General features: G+C 38.8%; 1 protein-coding gene and 1 long non-coding RNA gene across 8 annotated transcripts in view; one reads left to right on the forward strand and one right to left on the reverse strand.

Annotated features, from left to right (window-relative positions):
* The window catches only part of LOC143670649 (uncharacterized), a 42,100-nt gene extending 24,884 nt beyond the window's left edge, over positions 1-17,216 (reverse strand). Inside the window, exon 1 of the long non-coding RNA XR_013169422.1 lies at positions 16,974-17,216. This is a non-coding gene — a long non-coding RNA (uncharacterized LOC143670649). The remainder of the gene's footprint in view (positions 1-16,973) is intronic.
* The window catches only part of GARNL3 (GTPase activating Rap/RanGAP domain like 3), a 254,850-nt gene that overhangs the window by 228,480 nt on the left and 6,463 nt on the right, over positions 1-19,907 (forward strand). For 6 of the 7 annotated variants that reach the window (XM_077145391.1, XM_077145397.1, XM_077145370.1 and 3 more), the window contains 2 exons: positions 15,318-15,425; positions 16,957-17,075. In XM_077145391.1, coding sequence (XP_077001506.1) covers positions 15,318-15,425; positions 16,957-17,075 — 227 coding nt within the window. Of the gene's footprint in view, positions 1-15,317; positions 15,426-16,956; positions 17,354-19,907 lie in introns of all 7 variants that reach the window. The other variant, XR_013169397.1, reaches the window with a different exon arrangement.

Here is a 19,907-nt window from a genome sequence, read left to right on the forward strand (position 1 = left end):
TACTTCTTCCAAGTAGACAGTTAATTCCTGGATTTTGCCCTTTCTTCTTTTTTGATATAGGCATTTAGGGCAATAAATTTCCCTCTTAGCACTGCCTTTGCTGTGTCCCATAAGTTTGATACATTGTGTTTTCATTTTCATTTGCCTCAAGATATTTACTGATTTCTCTTTTAATTTCTTCCTTGACCCAGTGGTTGTTTAAGAGTGTGTTGTTGAGCCTCCACATATTTGTGAATTTTCTGGTGTTCTGCCTATTATTGATTTCCAACTTCATTCCTTTATGATCTGAGAAAGTGTTTTGTATGATTTCAATCTCTTTAAATTTGTTGAGACTTGCTTTGTGACCCAGCATATGGTCTATGCTTGAGAATGATCCATGAGCACTTGAGAAAAAGTGAATCCTGCTGTTGTGGGGTGTAATGTTCTATGAATGTCTGTTGAGTCTAGCTCATTTATTGTATTATTCAAATTCTCTACTTCTTTATTGATCCTCTGTCTAGATGTTCTGTCCATTGATGAGAGTGGGGAATTGAAGTCTCCAACTATTATGGTAGATGTGTCTATTTCTCTTTTCAGTGTTTTCAATGTTTGCCACATGTATTTTGGAGCATTCTGGTTTGGTGCATAAATATTTATGATTGTTATGTCTTCTTGCTGAATTGTTCCTTTTATTAATACTTAGTATCCTTCTTTGTCTCTTTTAACTTTTACATTTGAAGTCTAATTTGTTGAATATTAGTATAGCTACTCCTGCTCTTTTCTAATTGTTATTTTCATGAAATATCTTTTCCCAACCTTTCACTTTCAACCTATGTTTATCTTTGGGTCTAAGGTGTGTTTCCTGTAGACAGCATATAGATTGGTCCTGTTTTTAGTCCATTCTGCCAGTCTGTGTATTTTGATTGGGGAGTTTAATCCATTAACATTAAATGTTATTACTGCATGGGTACTACCATTTTGGATTTTATATATAATATCTAATTTTCCTTCTTTTTACCTTTACTCATAGTTCTTCCTTTCTACACTCTTCTCCACACCTCTCTCTTCTGTCTTTTCTGATCTGTCTCTAGTGCTCCCTTTAGTATTTCTTGCAGAGCCAGTCACTTGGTCACAAATTCTCTCAGTTTATTTTTGTCTGAAAATGTTTTAATTTCTCCCTCATTTTTGAAGGACAGTTTTGCTGGATATAGAATTCTTGGTTGGCAGTTTTTCTCTTTTAATAATTTAAATTTATCATCCCACTGTTTCCCGCCTCCGTGGTTTCTGCCAAGAAATCTACGCATAGTCTTATTGAGCTTCCCTTGTACGTGATGGATTGCTTTTCTCTTTCTGCTTCCAAGATTCTCTCTTTCTCTTTGACCGCTGACATTAGTAAGTGTCTTGGAGTACGTCTATTTGGATCTATTCTCTTTGGGGTACGCTGCACTTCTTGGATCTGTAATTTTACATCTTTCATATGAGTTGGGAAATGTTCAGTGATAATTTCCTCCATTAGTTTTTCTCTTCCTTTTCCCTTCTTTTCTCCTTCTGGGACACCCACAACACGTATATTCATGCTTTTCATATTGTTTTCCAGTTCCCTGAGTCCCTGCTCATATTTTTCCCTATATTTTCTTTTTCTTGTTGGATTTCAGATGTTCTGTCCTCCCATTTACTAATCCTATCTTCTGTCTCTCGAAATCTACCATTGTAGGTTTCCATTATTTATTTTCATCTCTTTTACTGTGCCTTTTATTCCCATAAGTTCTGTGATTTGTTTTTTCAATCTTTTTGTTCATTCCTTGCCTTCTTTATATCCTCCCTCAATTCATTGGTTTGGTTTTTGATGAGGTTTTCCATGTCTGTTTGTATATTCTGAATTAATTGTTTCAGCTCCTGTATCTCATTTGAATTGTTAGTTTGTTCCTTTGTCTGGGCCATATCTTCAATTTTCCTAGTGTGATTTGTTATTTTTTGCTGGCATCTAGGCATTTATTTACCTTAATTAGTTTATTCTGGAGATTGCTTTCACTTCTTTTACCTAGGGTTTTCTTGCTGGATGAATTTGTTGTCTATCTGTTTTTTGACATTCAGTTCAGCTTTTTCTGGACCTCTAGCTTAAGTTCTGTTTAACAGAGGAGAATTTTTCAGTTCTTGTTTTCTTGTTTCTTGCCCTACTTGTATGGTGCCTTTTCCCCCAACCCTTAGTAGCATCTACATAGGTATTATAGACCCCAGCCGGATTTTCCCAGACCAAACTGGCCTCCTATCAAGAGGAAAAAGTCACCTGCGTTGGTTTTCCCTGAGCATGAGATCCAGCAGGTTGAATGACTTTCCTGTGAAGTCTCTGGATTCTGTTTTTTTTATCCTGCCCAGTATGTGGCACTTGTCTGCCTCCCGGTCCCACCAGCATAAGACGATGTGGTACCTTTAACTTTGGCAGACGCTGGGGGCGTGGTAGAGACAGAGGAGAGGTTGTAGGCTGGTTTTAATGGCTTCAAATTACCAAGCCCTGGTGTCTGTATTCCTTAAGGGAGGGATTCCACCTGAGTTGGGCTTCACCCCTCCCCTGGGAAAGGCACAGGCTCCAGACAAGCCCTCAAACGAGCTTGTTTCTGCCTATGCCTGGGCAGTTGCAGATTGAGAATTCCTGCCACTGTATCCAAAGGCATTCAAGTCTTTGTAGAAACACAGCCACAACAACCTCTGTTTCTTTTCTTTTTTTCTTTTTCCGTCAGCCCTGCCCCCTTGGCACTGGGGCAGAAGTGAGTGACCTCCACTTTGACCAGGTTCACCTGAGCTGGGGGCCTATTTTTATTAGTCAGAATTTGTTAATTAATTCCGCAATTGGTGTTTGGTTGTGCTCAGCCCCTGTTGCTGGTAAAGTCTCTTTCCTTTCCCTTCTGGGATGCAGCCTGTGGGGGAGGGGCCCCGGCTGCCGGCTGCCGTGGCTTGGGGAACTCACGGTTCTGGGGTGGCTCACAGCCGATCCAGCTGGTCCAGACTGGGGTATGCTTCTGCTATATTCTGCAGAAGAACAGTACAAGCGCTGTTCTGTACTGTTTCTGGTTATTTAGTAGTTGTTCTGGAGGATGAACTAAAATGCACACATTGCTAAGCCGCCATCTTGGCCCCACTCTCTCTGCCTTCATCTTAAAGCACCATCTCCCCACTGTCTATACTGCTGCTGGAGTTACTTTTCTAAAACCCCAATCTGGCCTTGTCAGTTTCCCTCTTAGGGAAAACCCCACCCACTTGACTGCAGGACCACATTCAGGTTTCTTAGCTTATGAGCCCTTCACAAGACAATCTCTGCCTCTCTATCTTGCTTGCATCATCTACCACTCTTAACATGCTACTATATTCCAATTTCATACAGTCTCTTCTCTTTACCTAGAAATGATTAGCCTGTTTCCTTTGTCTTCACCTGGATAATTTCTACTGTCCTTTGGGATTCACCTCAGTATTTCTACCTCTGTGGAGCTTGCCCTGCTCCACCAATTTGAAGTGCATGTTACTGGTGGGCTTCCACAGCCCACCTCCTGTTATAAGCGCTAGCCTCACTAGTCCTGGAGTTCTCTATTTTTCTTTCTATCTACAACCAGACAGAGGGCAACACCCTGTTGAATTCACCACAATAACCTAGCACTGAGCACAGCATGCTTTCCACAGGTCAATATTCAGAAATGTTTCCTGATTGAAGAGTAAGACAACTATGTAATTTGTGGAGACTTGTGTTGACAGGGTAAGTTTGGCCCTGTTTGTGTAGTGAGCCCCTGAAGGAGCTGGTTCATCCTGTGCCACAGTAATGGGTGACAATGGAGCGACTAACCAGTCTGTATTTTGCAGAAGAAGGCTGAAGGTCGAAGAAAATATTCACCATTAATCTGCTAATTGTGCCCTACTGGTTCAAGGTGTACACTAAATTTTATGTAGAATTTTCAGTGTTATTATAGAAGAAGTATCATGAGGCTTTAAAATTATTTATGCCATAATTTTTAATTTCATAATAAAGATATATTCAATGTTTTTCATCAAAGGGGTAATATAATCATGTGTTTATAATAATATGTACATAATTATGTTATATATATATTATGTATTTATAAAATTATAGATAAATAGATTAATAGGACAGAATAGAGAACCTAAAAATAGGCCCACACAGTTTCGGTTAATTGATTTTGCACAAAGGTGCAAAGGCATATCAATGGAAAAGTAAGAATCTTTTACGAAATGATGTGAAATAATCAGATAACTATATGTAAAAAGAAAAAACCCTGAACCTTGGTCCATACCTCAGATCTTATTCAAAAATTAGTAGAAATGGATCATAGAACCTAAATCATGGAACCTAGATCATGAATTTAAAAACCTAAAATCATAAAGCATCTGTAAAAAAACTAGGAGAAACTATGTGTGACCTGGGGTGGCAAAAATTTCTTAGATATAACACCAAAAGCACAGACCATAAAAGAAAAAATTAATACATTGGACTTTATCTAAATTAAGAAATTCTGCTCTCCAAAGGACACTATTAAGCAAATGAAAATATAGACCACAGGCTGAGAGAAAATACATGTAAATCATATTTTATAAAGAACTTGATTCCAAAATATATAAAGGACTCTTGAATTTTAATAATAAAATGAAAACCATTTTAAAAAGGCAAAGCATGTGATCAGACATTTCACCAAAGAAGATATTTGGATAGTAAATAATCACATAAAAAAAAATGTTCAACATCATTAGCCATTAGAGCATTAAAACCACAGTGAGATATCACCACCTATTAAATGGCTAAAATGAAAACAGCTGACCATAGCAAGTGTTGGTAAGGATTTGGAGAAACTGTCCTTGTCACATGCTGCTGGCCAGAATGTAAAATGGTGCAATCACTTTGGAAAACAGTTTGGCAGTTCCTCAAAAAGTTAAACATACACATCCTGCATGACACAGCCATTCCATTCCGTGGTTTATACCCAAGAAAAATGAAAGCATAAGTCCCCACAAGGACTTTTATGTGAATGTTTACAGCAGCAATATTTGTGTTAGTCCCAAACTGGAAACAACCCAATGTCCATTGTGGTGTTTTTAAAAATGTCTCCACAAATTATTCAATACTTCTCCCTTTGTGATAGTTTGGACCTGTATGTGCCTCAGAAAAGCTTAAACTTAATCCATACTTGTGGGTGTGAACCCATTATAAATAGGACCTTTTGTTGAGGTTACATCAGTTAAGATGTGGCCCACCTCAATCAGGAGGGGTTCTTAATCCCAGTACTGGTGTCCTTTATAAGCAGAATGAAATTAGGGCAGAGAGAAAGCCACAAAAAGCAAGATGCTGAAGGTCAGCGGAAACTGGAAGAAAAGAGAGAGGCCTGGAGTAGTCATCATGTGTATTGCCATGTCACAGAGGAGCACTGACCAAGGATCACTGGCAGCCAGCTTCAGAACACCAGTCTTTGGGAAGAAAGCATCACCTTGAATGATGCCTTAATTTGGACTTTTTTCTAGCCTTGAAACCATGGGCTAATAAATTCCCATTGTTTATGCTTGAACAGCCAAGAAAACTAAAACATGGTCAAGACATGAAGCTTCCTTCCTATCCCCTTGAATATGGACTGGTCTTAGTGACTTGCTTTTTTATTAAATAGAAATGACGTTAAGTGGCACTGTGCTACTTCTGAGACAAGGTCAGCCAGAGGTATTACGACTGTCTCCCTCCTTGCTCTCTTTTGTATCATTCACTCGCTGTGCAGGAGCCAATGCCATGTCCTGAGGATACTCAAGCAGTCCTTGGAGAAATTAAGGCTTCTGTGTTAAGAGCCAGGTGAGAGATCCATCTCAGAGCCATACGTGTGATCCTTCTTGGAAATATACTTGAGTCTAGGCCCAATCAAGTCTTCAGAGGACATCTTGAATACAACCTTATACATGACCCTAAACCAGAACCACCCAGCTAAGCCAATACTGAATTCCTGACCCTCAAAAAAGCTGCAAGATGATAAATGTTTGTTGTTTTAGACTACTAAGTTTTGGGATGTGTTATTATGCAGTAACTAATACATCCATCTATAGATGAATGGATAAACAAATTGTAGTACCAGCTATGGTACTAAACAAATTCTGTGGTACTACAAACAAATGTGGACCAGCTGGACTGGCTGCGAGCCCCCCCCCCCCCTCCTAGAACTGTGAGTTCCCCAAGCCATGGTGGCCAGCGCCCCTCCCCCACAGGCTGCTTCCCAGAGGGGAAAGGAAAGAGACTTTACCAGCAACAGGGGCTGAGCACAACCAAACACCAATTGTGGAATTAATTAACAAATTCTGACTACTAAAAATAGGCCCCCAACTCAGGTGAACCTGGTCAAAGCAGAGGTCGCTCACTTTTGCCCCAGTGCCAAGGGGGCAGGGCTGACAGAAAGGGGAAAAAAAAGAAGGAAACAGGTTGTTGTGGCTGTGTTTCTACAAAGGCTTGACTGCCTTTGGATACAGTGGCAGGGCTCCTCAGGCTGCAACTGCCCCAGGCGTAGGCAGAAACAAGCTCGTTTGAGGGCTTGTCTGGAGCCTGTGCCTTCCCCAGGGGAGGGGTGAAACCCAACTCAGGTGAAACCCCTCTCTCAAGGAATTCAGACACCAGGGCTTGGTAATTTGAAGCATTAAAACCAGCCTACAACCTCTCCTCTGTCTCCACCACACCCCCAGACAAAGTTAAAGGTACTGCATCATTTTATGCTGGTGGGACCTGCAGGCAGACAAGCACCCATACTGGGCAAGATAAGAAAAACAGTCCAGAGACTTCACAGGAAAGTCTTTCAACCTGCTGGGTCTCACCCTCAGGGAAAACCGATGCAGGTGACTCCCTCCTCCTGATAGGAGGCCAGTTTGGTCTGGGAAAAGGCTGGGGTCTATAATACCTAAGTAGACCCTCCTAAGTGTGTGGGGGGAAAGGCACCATACAAGCAGGGCAAGAAACAAGAAAACAACTGAAAATTTCTCCTCTGTTAAACACAACTTAAGCTAGAGGTCCAGAAAAAGCTGAACTGAATGTCAAAAAACAGATAGACAACAAATTCATCCAGCAAGAAAACCCTAGGTAAAAGAAGTGAAAGCAATCTCCAGAATAAACTAATTAAGGTAAATAAATGCCTAGATGCCAGCAAAAAATAACAAATCACACTAGGAAAATTGAAGATATGGCCCAGACAAAGGAACAAACCAACAATTCAATTGAGAAACAGGAGCTGAAACATTTAATTCAGAATATACGAACAGACATGGAAAACCTCATCAAAAACCAAACCAATGAATTGAGGGAGGATATAAAGAAGGCAGGGAATGAACAAAAAGAAGAAATGGAAAGTCTGAAACAACAAATCACAGAACTTATGGGAATGAAACTCACGGTAGAAGAAAGGAAAAAAAACAATGGAAACCTACAATGGTAGATTTCGAGACAGAACATAGCATTAGTGAACTGGAGAATGGAACATCTGAAATCCAGCAAGAAAAAGAAGCTATAGGGGAAAAAATGGAAAAATATGAGCAGGGACTCAGGGAACTGAAAGACAATACGAAGAGCATGAATATACGTGTTGTGGGTGTCCCAGAAGGAGAAAAGATGGGAGAAGGAGGAGAAAAACTAATGGAAGAAATTATCACTGAAAATTTCCCAACTCTTATGAAAGACTTAAAATTACAGATCCAAGAAGTGCAGCATACCCCAAAGAGAATAGATCCAAATAGATGTACTGCAAGACATTTACTAATCAGAATGTCAGAGGTCAAAGAGAAAGAGAGAATCTTGGAAGCAGAAAGAGAAAAGCAATCCATCACCTACCAGGGAAGCCCAACAAGACGATGCGTAGATTTCTCGGCAGAAACCATGGAGGCGGAAAGACAGTGGAATGATATATTTAAATTATTAAAAGAGAAAAACTGCCAACCAAGAATTCCATATCCAGCAAAATTGTCCTTCAAAAATGAGGAAGAAATTAAAACATTTTCAGACAAAAAATCACTGAGAGAATTTGTGACCAAGAGACCAACTCTGCAAGAAATACTAAAGGAAGCACTAGAGACAGATATGAAAAGACAGAAGAGAGAGGTGTGGAGAAGAGTGTAGAAAGGAAGACTATGAGTAAAGGTAAAAAGAAGGAAAATGAGATATGACATATAAAATCCAAAAGGCAAAATAGTAGAAGAAAGTAGTACCCGTGCAGTAATAACACTAAATGTTAATGGATTAAACTCCCCAATCAAAAGACATAGACTGGCAGAATGGATTAAAAAACAAGACCCACCTATATGCTGTCTCTACTCAAAGGACATGCGAGCAAGGACAAACAAACTGACATTTGCACACCAATGTTTGTAGCAGCATTATTTACAATTGCAAAGAGATGGAAACAGCCAAAATGTCCATCCACAGATGGGTGGCTAAAACAAACTGTGGCATATACATACAATGGAATATTATGCAGCTGTAAAACAGAATAAAGTTATGAAGTATGTAACAACATGGATGGACCTTAAGGATATTATGCTGAGTGTGATTAGCCAAAAACAAAAGGACAAATACTGTATGGTCTCACTGATATGAACTGACATTAGTGAATAAACTTGGAATATTTCATTGGTAACAGAGACCATCAGGACGTAGAAATAGGGTAAGATGTTGGGTAACTGGAGCTGAAGGGATACAGATTGTGCAACAGGACTGAATATAAAAACTCAGAAATGGACAGCACAGTACTACCTAACTGTAATACAATTATGTTAAAACACTGAATGAAGCTGAATGTGAGAATGATAGAGGGAGGAGGGCTGGGGGCATAAATGAAATCAGAAAGAAAGATAGAAGATAAAGGTTGTGATGGTATAATCTAGGAATGCCTGGAGCGTATAATGATAATGACTAAATGTACAAATTAAAAATGTTTTTGTATGTGGAAGAACAAAGGAATGTCATTACTGCAGGGTGCTGAAAATAGATGGTAATTAACATTTTAAAATTTCAACTTATGTGTGAGACTAAATCAAAAAATGTTTATTTGGTAAAAAATTTATATTTTGACTAGTGCGTCTCCTAATATAACTTATGTAGATAGTTGGTTGAACAACATAAGTGCATGGAACCTTGGGTAGGACATTAGATTTTATTGATTTGTCCAGAGTGATGCCCCGATGAATCCTAGAGTGATCTGATCAGTGAATGGAAAAGTATTTGCAAAGTCCCCTTCTGGAAATGGTGAGAATGGGGGAAAATTCAACCTCCCCAAGTTGAATTCTTGATATTCTCACAAGCAGTGTGGACAACCAAAGCTATAGGCTGAGCCCCCAGTCTTAGGGTTTGTTCACATGAAACTTAACCCCACAAAGGATAGGTCAAGCCTACTTAAAATTAGGCCTAAGAGTCACCCCCAAGAGAACCTCTTTTGTTGCTCAGATATGGCCTCTGTCTCCAGCCAATACACCAAGCAAACTCACCACTCTCCCCCTGTCTACATGGGACATGACTCCCAGGGGTGTGAACCTTCCTGGCAACGTGGGACAGAAATCCTAGAAGGAGCTGAGACCCAGCATCAAGGGATTGAGAAAACCTTCTCAACCAAAAGGGGGAAGAGTGAAATGAGACAAAATGTCGATGGCTGTGATATTCCAAACAGAGTCGAGAGGTTATCCTGGAGGTTATTCTTACGCATTAAGTAGATATCACCTTGTTATTCAAGATGTAATGGAGAGGCTGGAAGGAACTGCCTGAAAATGTAGAGCTGTGTTCCAGTAGCCATGTTTCTTAAAGATGATTGTATAATGATATAGCTGTTGCAATGTGACTATGTGATTGTGAAAACCTTGTGTCTGTTGCTCCTTTTCAACAGACAAGTAGAACATATGGAATAAAAATAAATAATAGGGGGAACAAATGTTAAAATAAATTCAGTTTGAAATGCTAGTGATCAATGAAAGGGAGGGGTAAGGGCTGTGGTATGTAAAATTTTTTTTTCTTTTTCTGTTTTTGTTTTATTTTTCTCTTGTCTTTTTATTTCTTTTTCTGAATTGATGCAAATGTTCTAAGAAATGATCATGAATATGAATATGCAACTATGTGATATTGTGAATTGCTGATTATATGTGTAGAACAGAATGAGCATATTTAAGGATGTTTGTGTTTCTTTCTTGTAATTTTTTTAATTAATAAAAAATTATTTAAAAAATGTAGTGAAGACCTCACCCCAAACTCTATCCAACCTTTGCCTGAAGGTAAATGCAAAGCTTGGAGGAATTAATTTGCTTGAACCTCATCAAAGACCCTCCGTATTCCAGCAACCTGTCATCTTCCTGGGAGTTGATGTAGTACACCTTCCAAAGGGGCATGGGAAGATGCCCTCCATTGTTGCTGTTGTTGGCAGTATGGATGGCACCCCAGCCTGTACTGTGCCACCAGTCAGGTGCAGACATCCCTTCAGGAGATATCCCAGGAGCCCCCTCTATAGTCAGGAGGTAATCCAGGACCTTACAAACATGGTTCAAGAGCTGCTGAAATCCAAATGCTTCCAACTCATTCAGATTATCTCTTAAACCGTGGAGTATCCAAGGGACAAATGAAAAAGGTAGCTTGGCCAGAACTAATAGTAATTCAAAAAGCATGTATTAGCTTGCTGGCCAAGAATAACCTATATTGTAGTGCAGAAAAGACACCACACACAACTCTTTTGTGCAGATAAAACAGAAAGGGAAGGGAAAAGTGGCAGTGTTCCAGCAGGAATCACAGTGGATAACACCATCACGCATCCATCTGAGTTTGATTTTTACCTCTGTAATTATGCAGGAATCCAGGGAACCAGCCACCCTTCACATTACCAGGTCTTGTGGGATGACAACTGTTTCACCGCAGATGAGCTCCAGCTGCTGATTTACCAGCTGTGTCACACTTATGTGTAGTGCAGCCCAGCTTGTAGCATTTAAGGCAAGATATCATCTGGTGGATTAAGATCATGAGAGTGTGGAAGGCAGTCATGTCAGGACAGAGCAGCAGCCAGGATCCTCAGGCCTTGGCTAAGGTGGTACAGATCCATCATGATACCCAGCACACCATGTAATTTGCCTGAGATTCTCAGAAAAAGAACTCAACCAATTTGGCACCCAGTTCAGCCTAAAAGTGTTTCAAATACCTACAGCCTCTAGATAGGGCCAAGTTGACTTCAGGCAGTCTTCCACCAGCAGCTCAAAATAGTTGCACTGAATCTACACTTCACAGCACTCTCTGGTGCATCAAAAATTTGAGCCATTTTTTTTTGTTTATTTAAAGTAATAGATACTTATAGATTGTCTTTTCTCGTACACTGGACTGAATTTGTACCTCAACATGCAAGGCTGATCAGCCTGATCAAGGCTGATCAGTCTAAAGGACTTTCCAGGAAAGGTTTTTATGGACTACTTTCCTAGCTGTGGTGTTGTTCATAACATCCCTCCAGTCTTAGAAGATTATTCCTGTTTTTTGTACTCTTCCTAAGTGGAAGAGAAAAAGCAAACATCCACTTCAGTTCAGCATAACTCTTTAATCGTGTAGGTTCATAGACTTTTTTTTTTTAATGGAGATTTCTGACTTCTCTGTAAATGCCTTTAATGAGCATTAATTTTTGCAAGTTTTACAAAGTTTTATTAATTTTACTACTTTACCTTATCGATATCTCCAGACTTGTGCTGGTACAAGTACAGACTGCCAGGCAATTACACTATATTTGCTGCAGATTCAGACAGGCAGTTCTCTTATTTGTTTGGCTTTTGTGAATGTGTAACACACAGGTGTAACGCATGTCATAGTGACAGATAACACAGCCATAGTAGAAGTACTCGTGTTTCCCTCTCTTTAGAAAAGTCAGCTTTTAGTATTTTTCCAAGTTTTCAAAAGTGCCTCTTTAGGGGAAGAGAGCCATGAGACAAAATAAAGTGTCAGTGGCTGAGAGATTTCAAACAGAGTCTAGAGATTATCCTAGAGGTTATTCTTATGCATTATATAGATATCCCCTTTGAAAAGATTAAGGTGTATTAGGCTGGAGGGAAGTGCCTGAAACTGTAGAGCTATGTTCCAATAGCCATGTTTCTTGTAGATGATTGTATAGTGATACAGCTTTTGCAATGTGACTGTGTGATTGTGAAAACCTTGTGTCGGATGCTCTTTTTATCTACGGTATGAACAGATGAGTAAAACATATGGATTAAAAATAAATAGTAGGGGGAACAAATGTTAAAATTAAAAATATATATATGTGCTGGTTTGAAAGGATATATGGACCCTAGAAAAGCATGTTTTAATCAAAATTCCATTTCATAAAGGTAGAATAATCCCTATTCAATACTGTGTGTTTGAAACTGTAATCAGATCATCTCCCTGGATGATGTGATTTAATCAAGAGTGGTTGTTAGACTGGATTAGGTGACAACATATCTCCACCCATTTGGGTGGATCTTGATAAGTTTCTGGAGTTCTTTACATTTTGGAGAATGAAGGCGATTTGGAGAGCAGAGAATGCTGCAGCACCATGAAGCAGACAGTCCATCAGCCAGCGCTTTGGAGATGAAAAAGGAAAACATCTCCCAGGAAATTTCATGAAACCAGAAGCCAGGAGAGAAAGCTAGCAGATGACGCCATGTTCACCACGTGCCCTTCCAGCTGAGAAAGAAGCCCTGACAGTGTTCGCCATGTGCCTTCTCTCTTGAGAGAGAAACCCTGAACTTCATCAGCCTTCTTGAATCAAGATATCTTTCCCTGTCTCTTACTATAATCTTTCAATACTACACTGTCTTAGTTAGCCTACCTCAATTGTAAGTCTTAGAACTGTATAGATTACAATACTAGTCGTCAGTAAGAGGGAGGGATAATATGTATGAGATGTTTGGGGTTTTCTTTTTCCTTTTAGCTTTCATTTTCTGGAGTAACGCAAATGTATTAACTATGATCCTGCTGGTGAATACACATCTGTGTGGTGATACTGTGAACCATCTATTTTATACTTTGAATGGCTTTTATGGAGTGTGCAGCTATCTCAGTAAAAATATAGAAAAAAAAAAGATATCTTTCCCTGGATGCCTGTGATTGGACATTTCTATAAACTTGTTTAATTGGGACATTTTCTTGGCCCTAGAACTGTAAACTAGCAACTTATTAAATTCCCTTTTTAAAAGCCATTCCGTTTCTGGTATATTGCATTCCAGCAGCTAGCAAACTAGAACAATATATATTAGATAGATGGGGGGAGGAAATGTCCCTTTAATGCTGCTGTGTGGTTTGTTAGATCTAAATGATTTTTAAACTGTTCTCATAGAAAGTTAATTTTGGCGATAAAAAATTTTAAGGGTCTTCCTCTTCTCCCTCACAGTATAGTTTTCTAGAGGAGATTTCAGTATGATTTTACCAGCTATTTCTTATGTATCATGATTTGGCTATTTCTGAAACCAGTCAGAGAAGATATACATGTATTTTTAAATAATTATTTTTACCTGTTTTATAGCCACAATTGTTGTCTTGTCACTTTGTTTTAAAATAAGTTAAAACCAGGATGCTTCCTTATTGGGTAGGCTTTGCCAATCCTTAAGGTATATTGAATGATGCTGCAACTTCCAAAAATATACCAGCATTAAAATAGTTTCCCCCCCCCCTGGGAATCAAGGGTACTGACATAATTACTTGCAGTACAAATTTTTTGCTTCCCTTTTAATGTGAAATGTACTTGGTGGGGTTTCCTTCCTTTTATTAAGTGAAAACTGTGTAGGAGAAAAAAATACTTGGAGGAGAAATAGCAAAATTTTATCATTGGTTATCTCTGGAAGGTAGGAGTACAGATCATTTTTATTTTTTCTTTGTTCCTCAAATTTTCTACAACAACAAAACACAGGAAAAAATAATGAAGCTCATAAATATGTTAGATAAAAAATAATTGTTTAATAGTAAATAACATGTGGAATAAAATAAAATTGTATGGCTAACCCTTGACCCAATAATTCCACTCCTAGGTACCTGTCTACAGAAGAGAAATGGAAAATATTTCCATACAAAGGCTTGAATGCTAATGTTCATAGCAGCTTTATTCACAATAGCAAAAAGTGGAAACAACCTAAATATCCATTAACTGGCAAATAGATAAAATGTGGTATATGCATACACCGCAATACCATTTGGCAATAAAAACAAAAGAAGTAGTAATATATGGATGAACCTCAAAACCATTTTGCCCAGTGAAAAGCAAGACACAAAAGACCACATATTGTATGATTCCATTTGTTTTAAATGTCAAAAAAAGACAGATAAATAGAGACGGAAAGTAGATCTGTGGTTGCCTAGGAGTAGAAATGGAGAATGACTGTAAATGGCCATGTGCTCTTTTTAGGATATTGAAAATTTTCTAAAATTAGATTGTGGTAAAGTTGAACGACACTGAAAATAAACTAAAATTCATTGAGAATTTTATGATGTGCCATAAAAATAAACCATAAAAATGAACAATAAAGCTGTTTAAAATCAATTTAAGAAAATAAACTTGTTTGGTTAAAGCATGATAGCCTTCTGGAATAAAAGAGGCCTTTGGTTTCTACATGGACTCTCTCTAAGAGAATCTGACTCATGTAGACTTATTTTTTAGCTTAGAACAAGCCAGGAACAGAGTAAATGAATTAACCTGCCCTTAAGCTAATGCTGCTTCACTTTCACCAGGTGATGCAAGAATATGACCTAAAGATTTCTTAATAGAATGTTGGAGAAGTAAATAGCTCTCTTCATACTTATCCTGAGTGAGGCTCAGAGCATCATCATCATTGCAGGAGGGCTACAGGGCTTCTTCCACCACAGGGCTACCATTAAGTGTCCCTTCTTGATCTTTCACAAGTGTAAGAGACAGTTTTCCTGAGATGCAGCACACAGGCTCTTAAATCATGCAGACCTGTGTTCAAATCCTGCCTACCCCATATAGTTCTTGTGGGACTTTGGACAAGTTATTTCACCTCTCCTAGCCTCAATTTTCTCAAGTGTAAAATAAGCGTAATTATAGTATCAACTTCATAAGATTGTACAGATTTAATGGGATAATATTTTTAAAGCACATAATAAATTCTCCAAAAATTTACTATTATTACTTGTAGTAATATTATTCTTGTTCAGAATGCCTCCTGAGCCCTAAGAATCTAGCATTGGGGTAATTTCCATACTTCCTATTTATAAAGACCTAGCAGACAGGATGCTATTCTTGTTGCTTGATTTTCACTTCTCTAATTACAGTGCTTTAAGTGTGGTCTCCAACAAAAATTATTTTTTTGCTATTGCTATTGTTTCATTGCAGACAGCTGCATCTATAAAAAGGTTTGCCCATTTAATGGTGGCTCTTTTTTGGTTCAACCTTCTGCATCAGATTTCCAGTTCTGTTGGAACCAGGGTCCTTATGCCATTGGTAAGAAAAACCTTTATCTCATACCCACCCCCTTCATTTATACATCTGAACTGTTCGATCCAATTAAGCAAATTCACTAGCTTACTGCTAAATCATCATAAACTTAGTAAGGATCATTAGTACTCAAAATATTCTTTTATTTATTTGTTTCCTCCTTTGGGCATCCTTTGTTGTCTTTCACTTGTTCCTCCTCAGGGCCTGAACGTGTGTGCATTTGACAGCACTTTAATGTCCTTTGTCAGTATGTGGTTGTCTCTTGGTACCTCAACTCATTTTTCTGGGCCCTGCTTTCTTTTTTCTAAAGTTTGAGACCTCTACATTTTTCCCTTTAAGTCACCAGCTTTAAAACACGGACTGACTTGGGGGGAAGCACAATGCATTTAATGCCATTCTTATATATGTTGACACTCACATGTCCAGAATCACAGAAAATGATCCCTCAAGTGCTTTGCCAACCATAGAAATGTCAGGATGTGAGTGGTGGTATTTTGTTTTTATGGTTTGTGATTAACAGCCAGGCATCTGTCTTGAGAGTTAGCTCAGAGCCAAGAATGTCCTAATTAGAACTGTTTTCCTCAAAATAAAACTATTTTTTGATAGGTAAATGTTGATAGAGTTTTGAGAAGGGAGCAGAAGGACCAATCCAAGAGATATTGGGAAGACTGGCCATGCTCTGATGACAGATTCAGTATGGTAAAAAGGAGAGGGAGAAGTTGAAATGACTTCTAAATTTTGAGCCACAATACTGGAGTCACTGGAGAGGTCAAGGCGTGGATGTCACAAGCGTGAAGCCGAGAGGGTGGATGAGTTGACCAGGGGTCAAAGTACAGAGAGATCAGGCCAGCATGAAGGTCAAAGTGAAAGCACAAAGAGGCCAGTAAAAAAGACAGGTCATCAGGTGGGATCCAGGGCAGATGCAGTACATGGAGTTCAGTCAGTGTGTCATGAAAGCAGTTTCAAGAAGAGAGCCATCCTTTAACAAATAACTCAACAAACCCAATGAACCAAAGGTATGTCAGGGACAGTATGGGATAAGATGCAGCCACTGCCCAGATATACATGGCAAGAGAATAGAGAAAGAGGAGCCAAGTGACTCATTGATATTAGGCTGAGCCTTGAAAAATGGAGGAAGGAAAGGGTTTCTGGGCAGAAAGACATGTGCCAAAGGAGGAGGTATGTCAAGCTATACTCTGAACAATAATGAGTAAAAGTTCCTCAGGACTTTGGCAGGTGAGCTGACAGATCAGATTAAAGGGTTTAAAAAGGACAAAAAAAATAGCAGTGAGAAATGGGAAACAGTGCACACGGATTTGAAGCAGAAGTTTGGCAACTAAGAGGAGGAGAGGGGGTGGCGAGATTGAGTGAAGACTTAGAATGAGGGGGATATGCACCTTTGAAGGAAGAGAAGCAGCAAGTGGAATGGGAAAGATGAAAGTTTCTGGAGAAGTCAGGATGAATGTGAGACAGTCATAACACCAACACACCCACCAAGCCAGCAGGCTGGGAGCTGACATCCTCCATTTCCTTACAGTCTGTGCTTTTCCGTACCTCCTGGCCTTCACCACTGACTCCATTGAGATCCGTCTGGTGGTGAATGGAAACCTGGTCCATACAGCAGTCGTGCCTCAGCTTCAGCTCGTGGCCTCCAGGGTAAGTAGAACTAGGATTTCATTTGTCTGCAGCATTTTGGGAGCCCCAAGCACCAGGAGATTTCAGGAGAGCCTCATCATTTCAGGCTAGTGATAACAATACCACTTGTGGGTCACAATGCCAAAAGTGAGATGAAAAAAACTGCCAGCAGACTGATTGCATTTTCAGGTGTGGCCTCTTTGGGTTTCAAAATGCTCCTCCTTAGTTGTGTTAAGAGTTATTTGGTGCTGGTGGCAGTGGGGAAGAACTCAGCTGAAGAGAGAAATCCCCCGATCTGAGTGAGTCCATTATTCATGTCACTGTTGCAGTGAAGAATTTTCCAAGTCTACAAAAGTAAACACTTAGCAATACCTCTTTCTTTCTTTGCCCCTTTCTATCCTCAATTTGAGTTTGTATCCCATGAAATATGGTTAATTGGCTAATCTCTAATACCACATAATTGGAGCCCACTGAGGCATGCAAGAACGAATATGATTTCCCATATTTTTTAATTGACACATAGTCCAGGGGGTCATGTTCTAGTCCCCTCCCCTGCATCACCCGACACAGTCTTCCCTGGCCCTGATAGATTCAGCTGGTTCCCTCCTGCATTCCCCCACGGCACTTTCTCAGTACTGACTTTCACCACATTTGGTGGCAACTGCTTGTTGACCTACCTTCCCTACTGCACTGACAGCTCTGTGAGAGCAGGGACTATGCAGTCTTATTCACTGATAGCACCAGATCTCTGAAATGTGTGTATTTCTAGATATAAAAATCCATTAGTTGATTATAAATTTTACTGATATAAAGACTATATAGTTCAAAGTTTACAAATAATAAAATATGCAGTGCTCTTTATCATAAGGTCTAACTGGTTCTCACAGTATGCCTTAGCTGATGTTTGCGGAACTTTTGTATCTGTCGCTAACCTACAGTTGCAATTCAACTATGATTTTGCAATTGGAGTTACATCTCAATCCACTAATTATTTTTCCAATAAACTTATTGTCACTAAATCTGATATGTGATCTGCTATTAAACTATTTCTCACTCTTGTACAAATCGTATTCATTAAACCAAAATTTCTTTCAGCTTCAGCAGTAGACTCAACAACTCAATAATCTTCATTTACATTTTCTCCATCACTTTCTTAAGTCTAGACAATCAACAAAACAACACGTTAAGGTCGATTTGTAGTGTTTACTGATTTCCATGATGTAAATAGTCCCACCATAATAGATTCCAAGCTACCAATGTTACGCCACTGATGTGGAGTTAGGAAGAGATACATCGTAGCTACCAGTGTACTAGTACACAATATTTCTGTCATACAGATACTATAAATGTCAATGGCCTCAAGAGAATAGATCATAGTAAATGTAGTAAAATAATTAGAAAGTAATGAAGTTTTTTATTTATTACCTTTATTTTAATATAATTTATTTAAGTTTTAATAGAAGCTGTGTTTAACAATTGGCTTGCAAAATTCTGAAGATCAACTCTCATGAGTCAGTCCAAGCTGACTCCAGCAAACCACGCTGTTATCACCAAACCCAGCACAATCAGTGAATGAATGCTCAATTTTCCAATCTGTAAAATGGAGTTGACTGAATCTTTAAGAGTATTCCAGTCCTAACACTCTTGGAGCTTGAAATCCCTCAGGAAAGTACATGTTGCTTTTGTGTCTGCAGAAGATGTGTGGAAAATTGACTATTATCTGTTGTATAACAACAAATATATGAGGAAAAGTAGTGGACATAAGACATGACTCCAGGGATAAGCCTGGCCCTAGCATCGTGTGAATGAGAAAGTCTTCCTGACCAAAAGAGGGACGATAAATGAACAAAATAAAGTTTCTGTGGCTGAGAGATTTCAAATAGAGTCAAGAGGTCTTTCTGGAGGCTCTTCTTATGCAGTATATAGAGATTCCTTTTCAGTTTTTGGTGTATTGGAGCAACTAGAGAAATACCTGAAACTGTTGAACTGTAATCCAGTTCTTGGATTACCTGATTCTTGAAGATGACTGATTAACTACAGAGCTTTTAAGGTGTGAATGTGTGAGTGTGAAAACCTTGTGCCTGACATTGCTTTTATCCAGTGTATGGACAGATGAGTGAGAGAAAAAAAAAAGACAAAAAAATTAAATAAACAATAAGGGTATAAGGGTTATGGGATGTTTTGGGTGTTCTTTTTTATTTTTATTTTTATTCTTATTTTTATTGTTTTGAGAGTAATGAAAATGTTCAAAATTGATTGTACTGATGAATGCACAGCTTTATGATGGTACTGTGAACCACTGATTGTACACTTTAGATTATTATATCTCAATAAAAAAAATCTTTGAAGGAAAAAAAAAAAACATGCAGTGGGCTGGATTTGGCCCATAGGCCCTAGTGTGCCAATGCCTACCCTAGATGATAGCCACTTCTGTCTGCTTTTCTGTAGTGTCTTCATACCTGGTCCATACTCTAGTCTCTAGTCAAAGAGATTGAATTGTTACACTCAGAAAAAAAAGTCAGCATAATTTATCACATGTATAAATGTTGAAATAGTTAATTTCATTTTTTTACTATTACCAACATTTTCACTAAAATGTTCATTAAAAATTTAATAGCTTTGCACACCAATGTTTATAGCAGCGTTATTTACAATTGCAAAGAGATAGAAACAGCCAAAATGTCCATCAACAGAAGAGTGGCTAAACAAACTGTGGCATATACCTACGATGGAATATTATGCAGCTTTAAGACAAGATAAACTTATGAAGCATGTAATAACATGGATGGACCTAGAGAACATTATGCTGAGTGAGTCCAGCCAAAAACTAAAGGACAAATACTGTATGGTCCC

Source organism: Tamandua tetradactyla, chromosome 2, assembly GCF_023851605.1.
Source record: "Tamandua tetradactyla isolate mTamTet1 chromosome 2, mTamTet1.pri, whole genome shotgun sequence".
Lineage (NCBI taxonomy): Eukaryota > Metazoa > Chordata > Mammalia > Pilosa > Myrmecophagidae > Tamandua > Tamandua tetradactyla.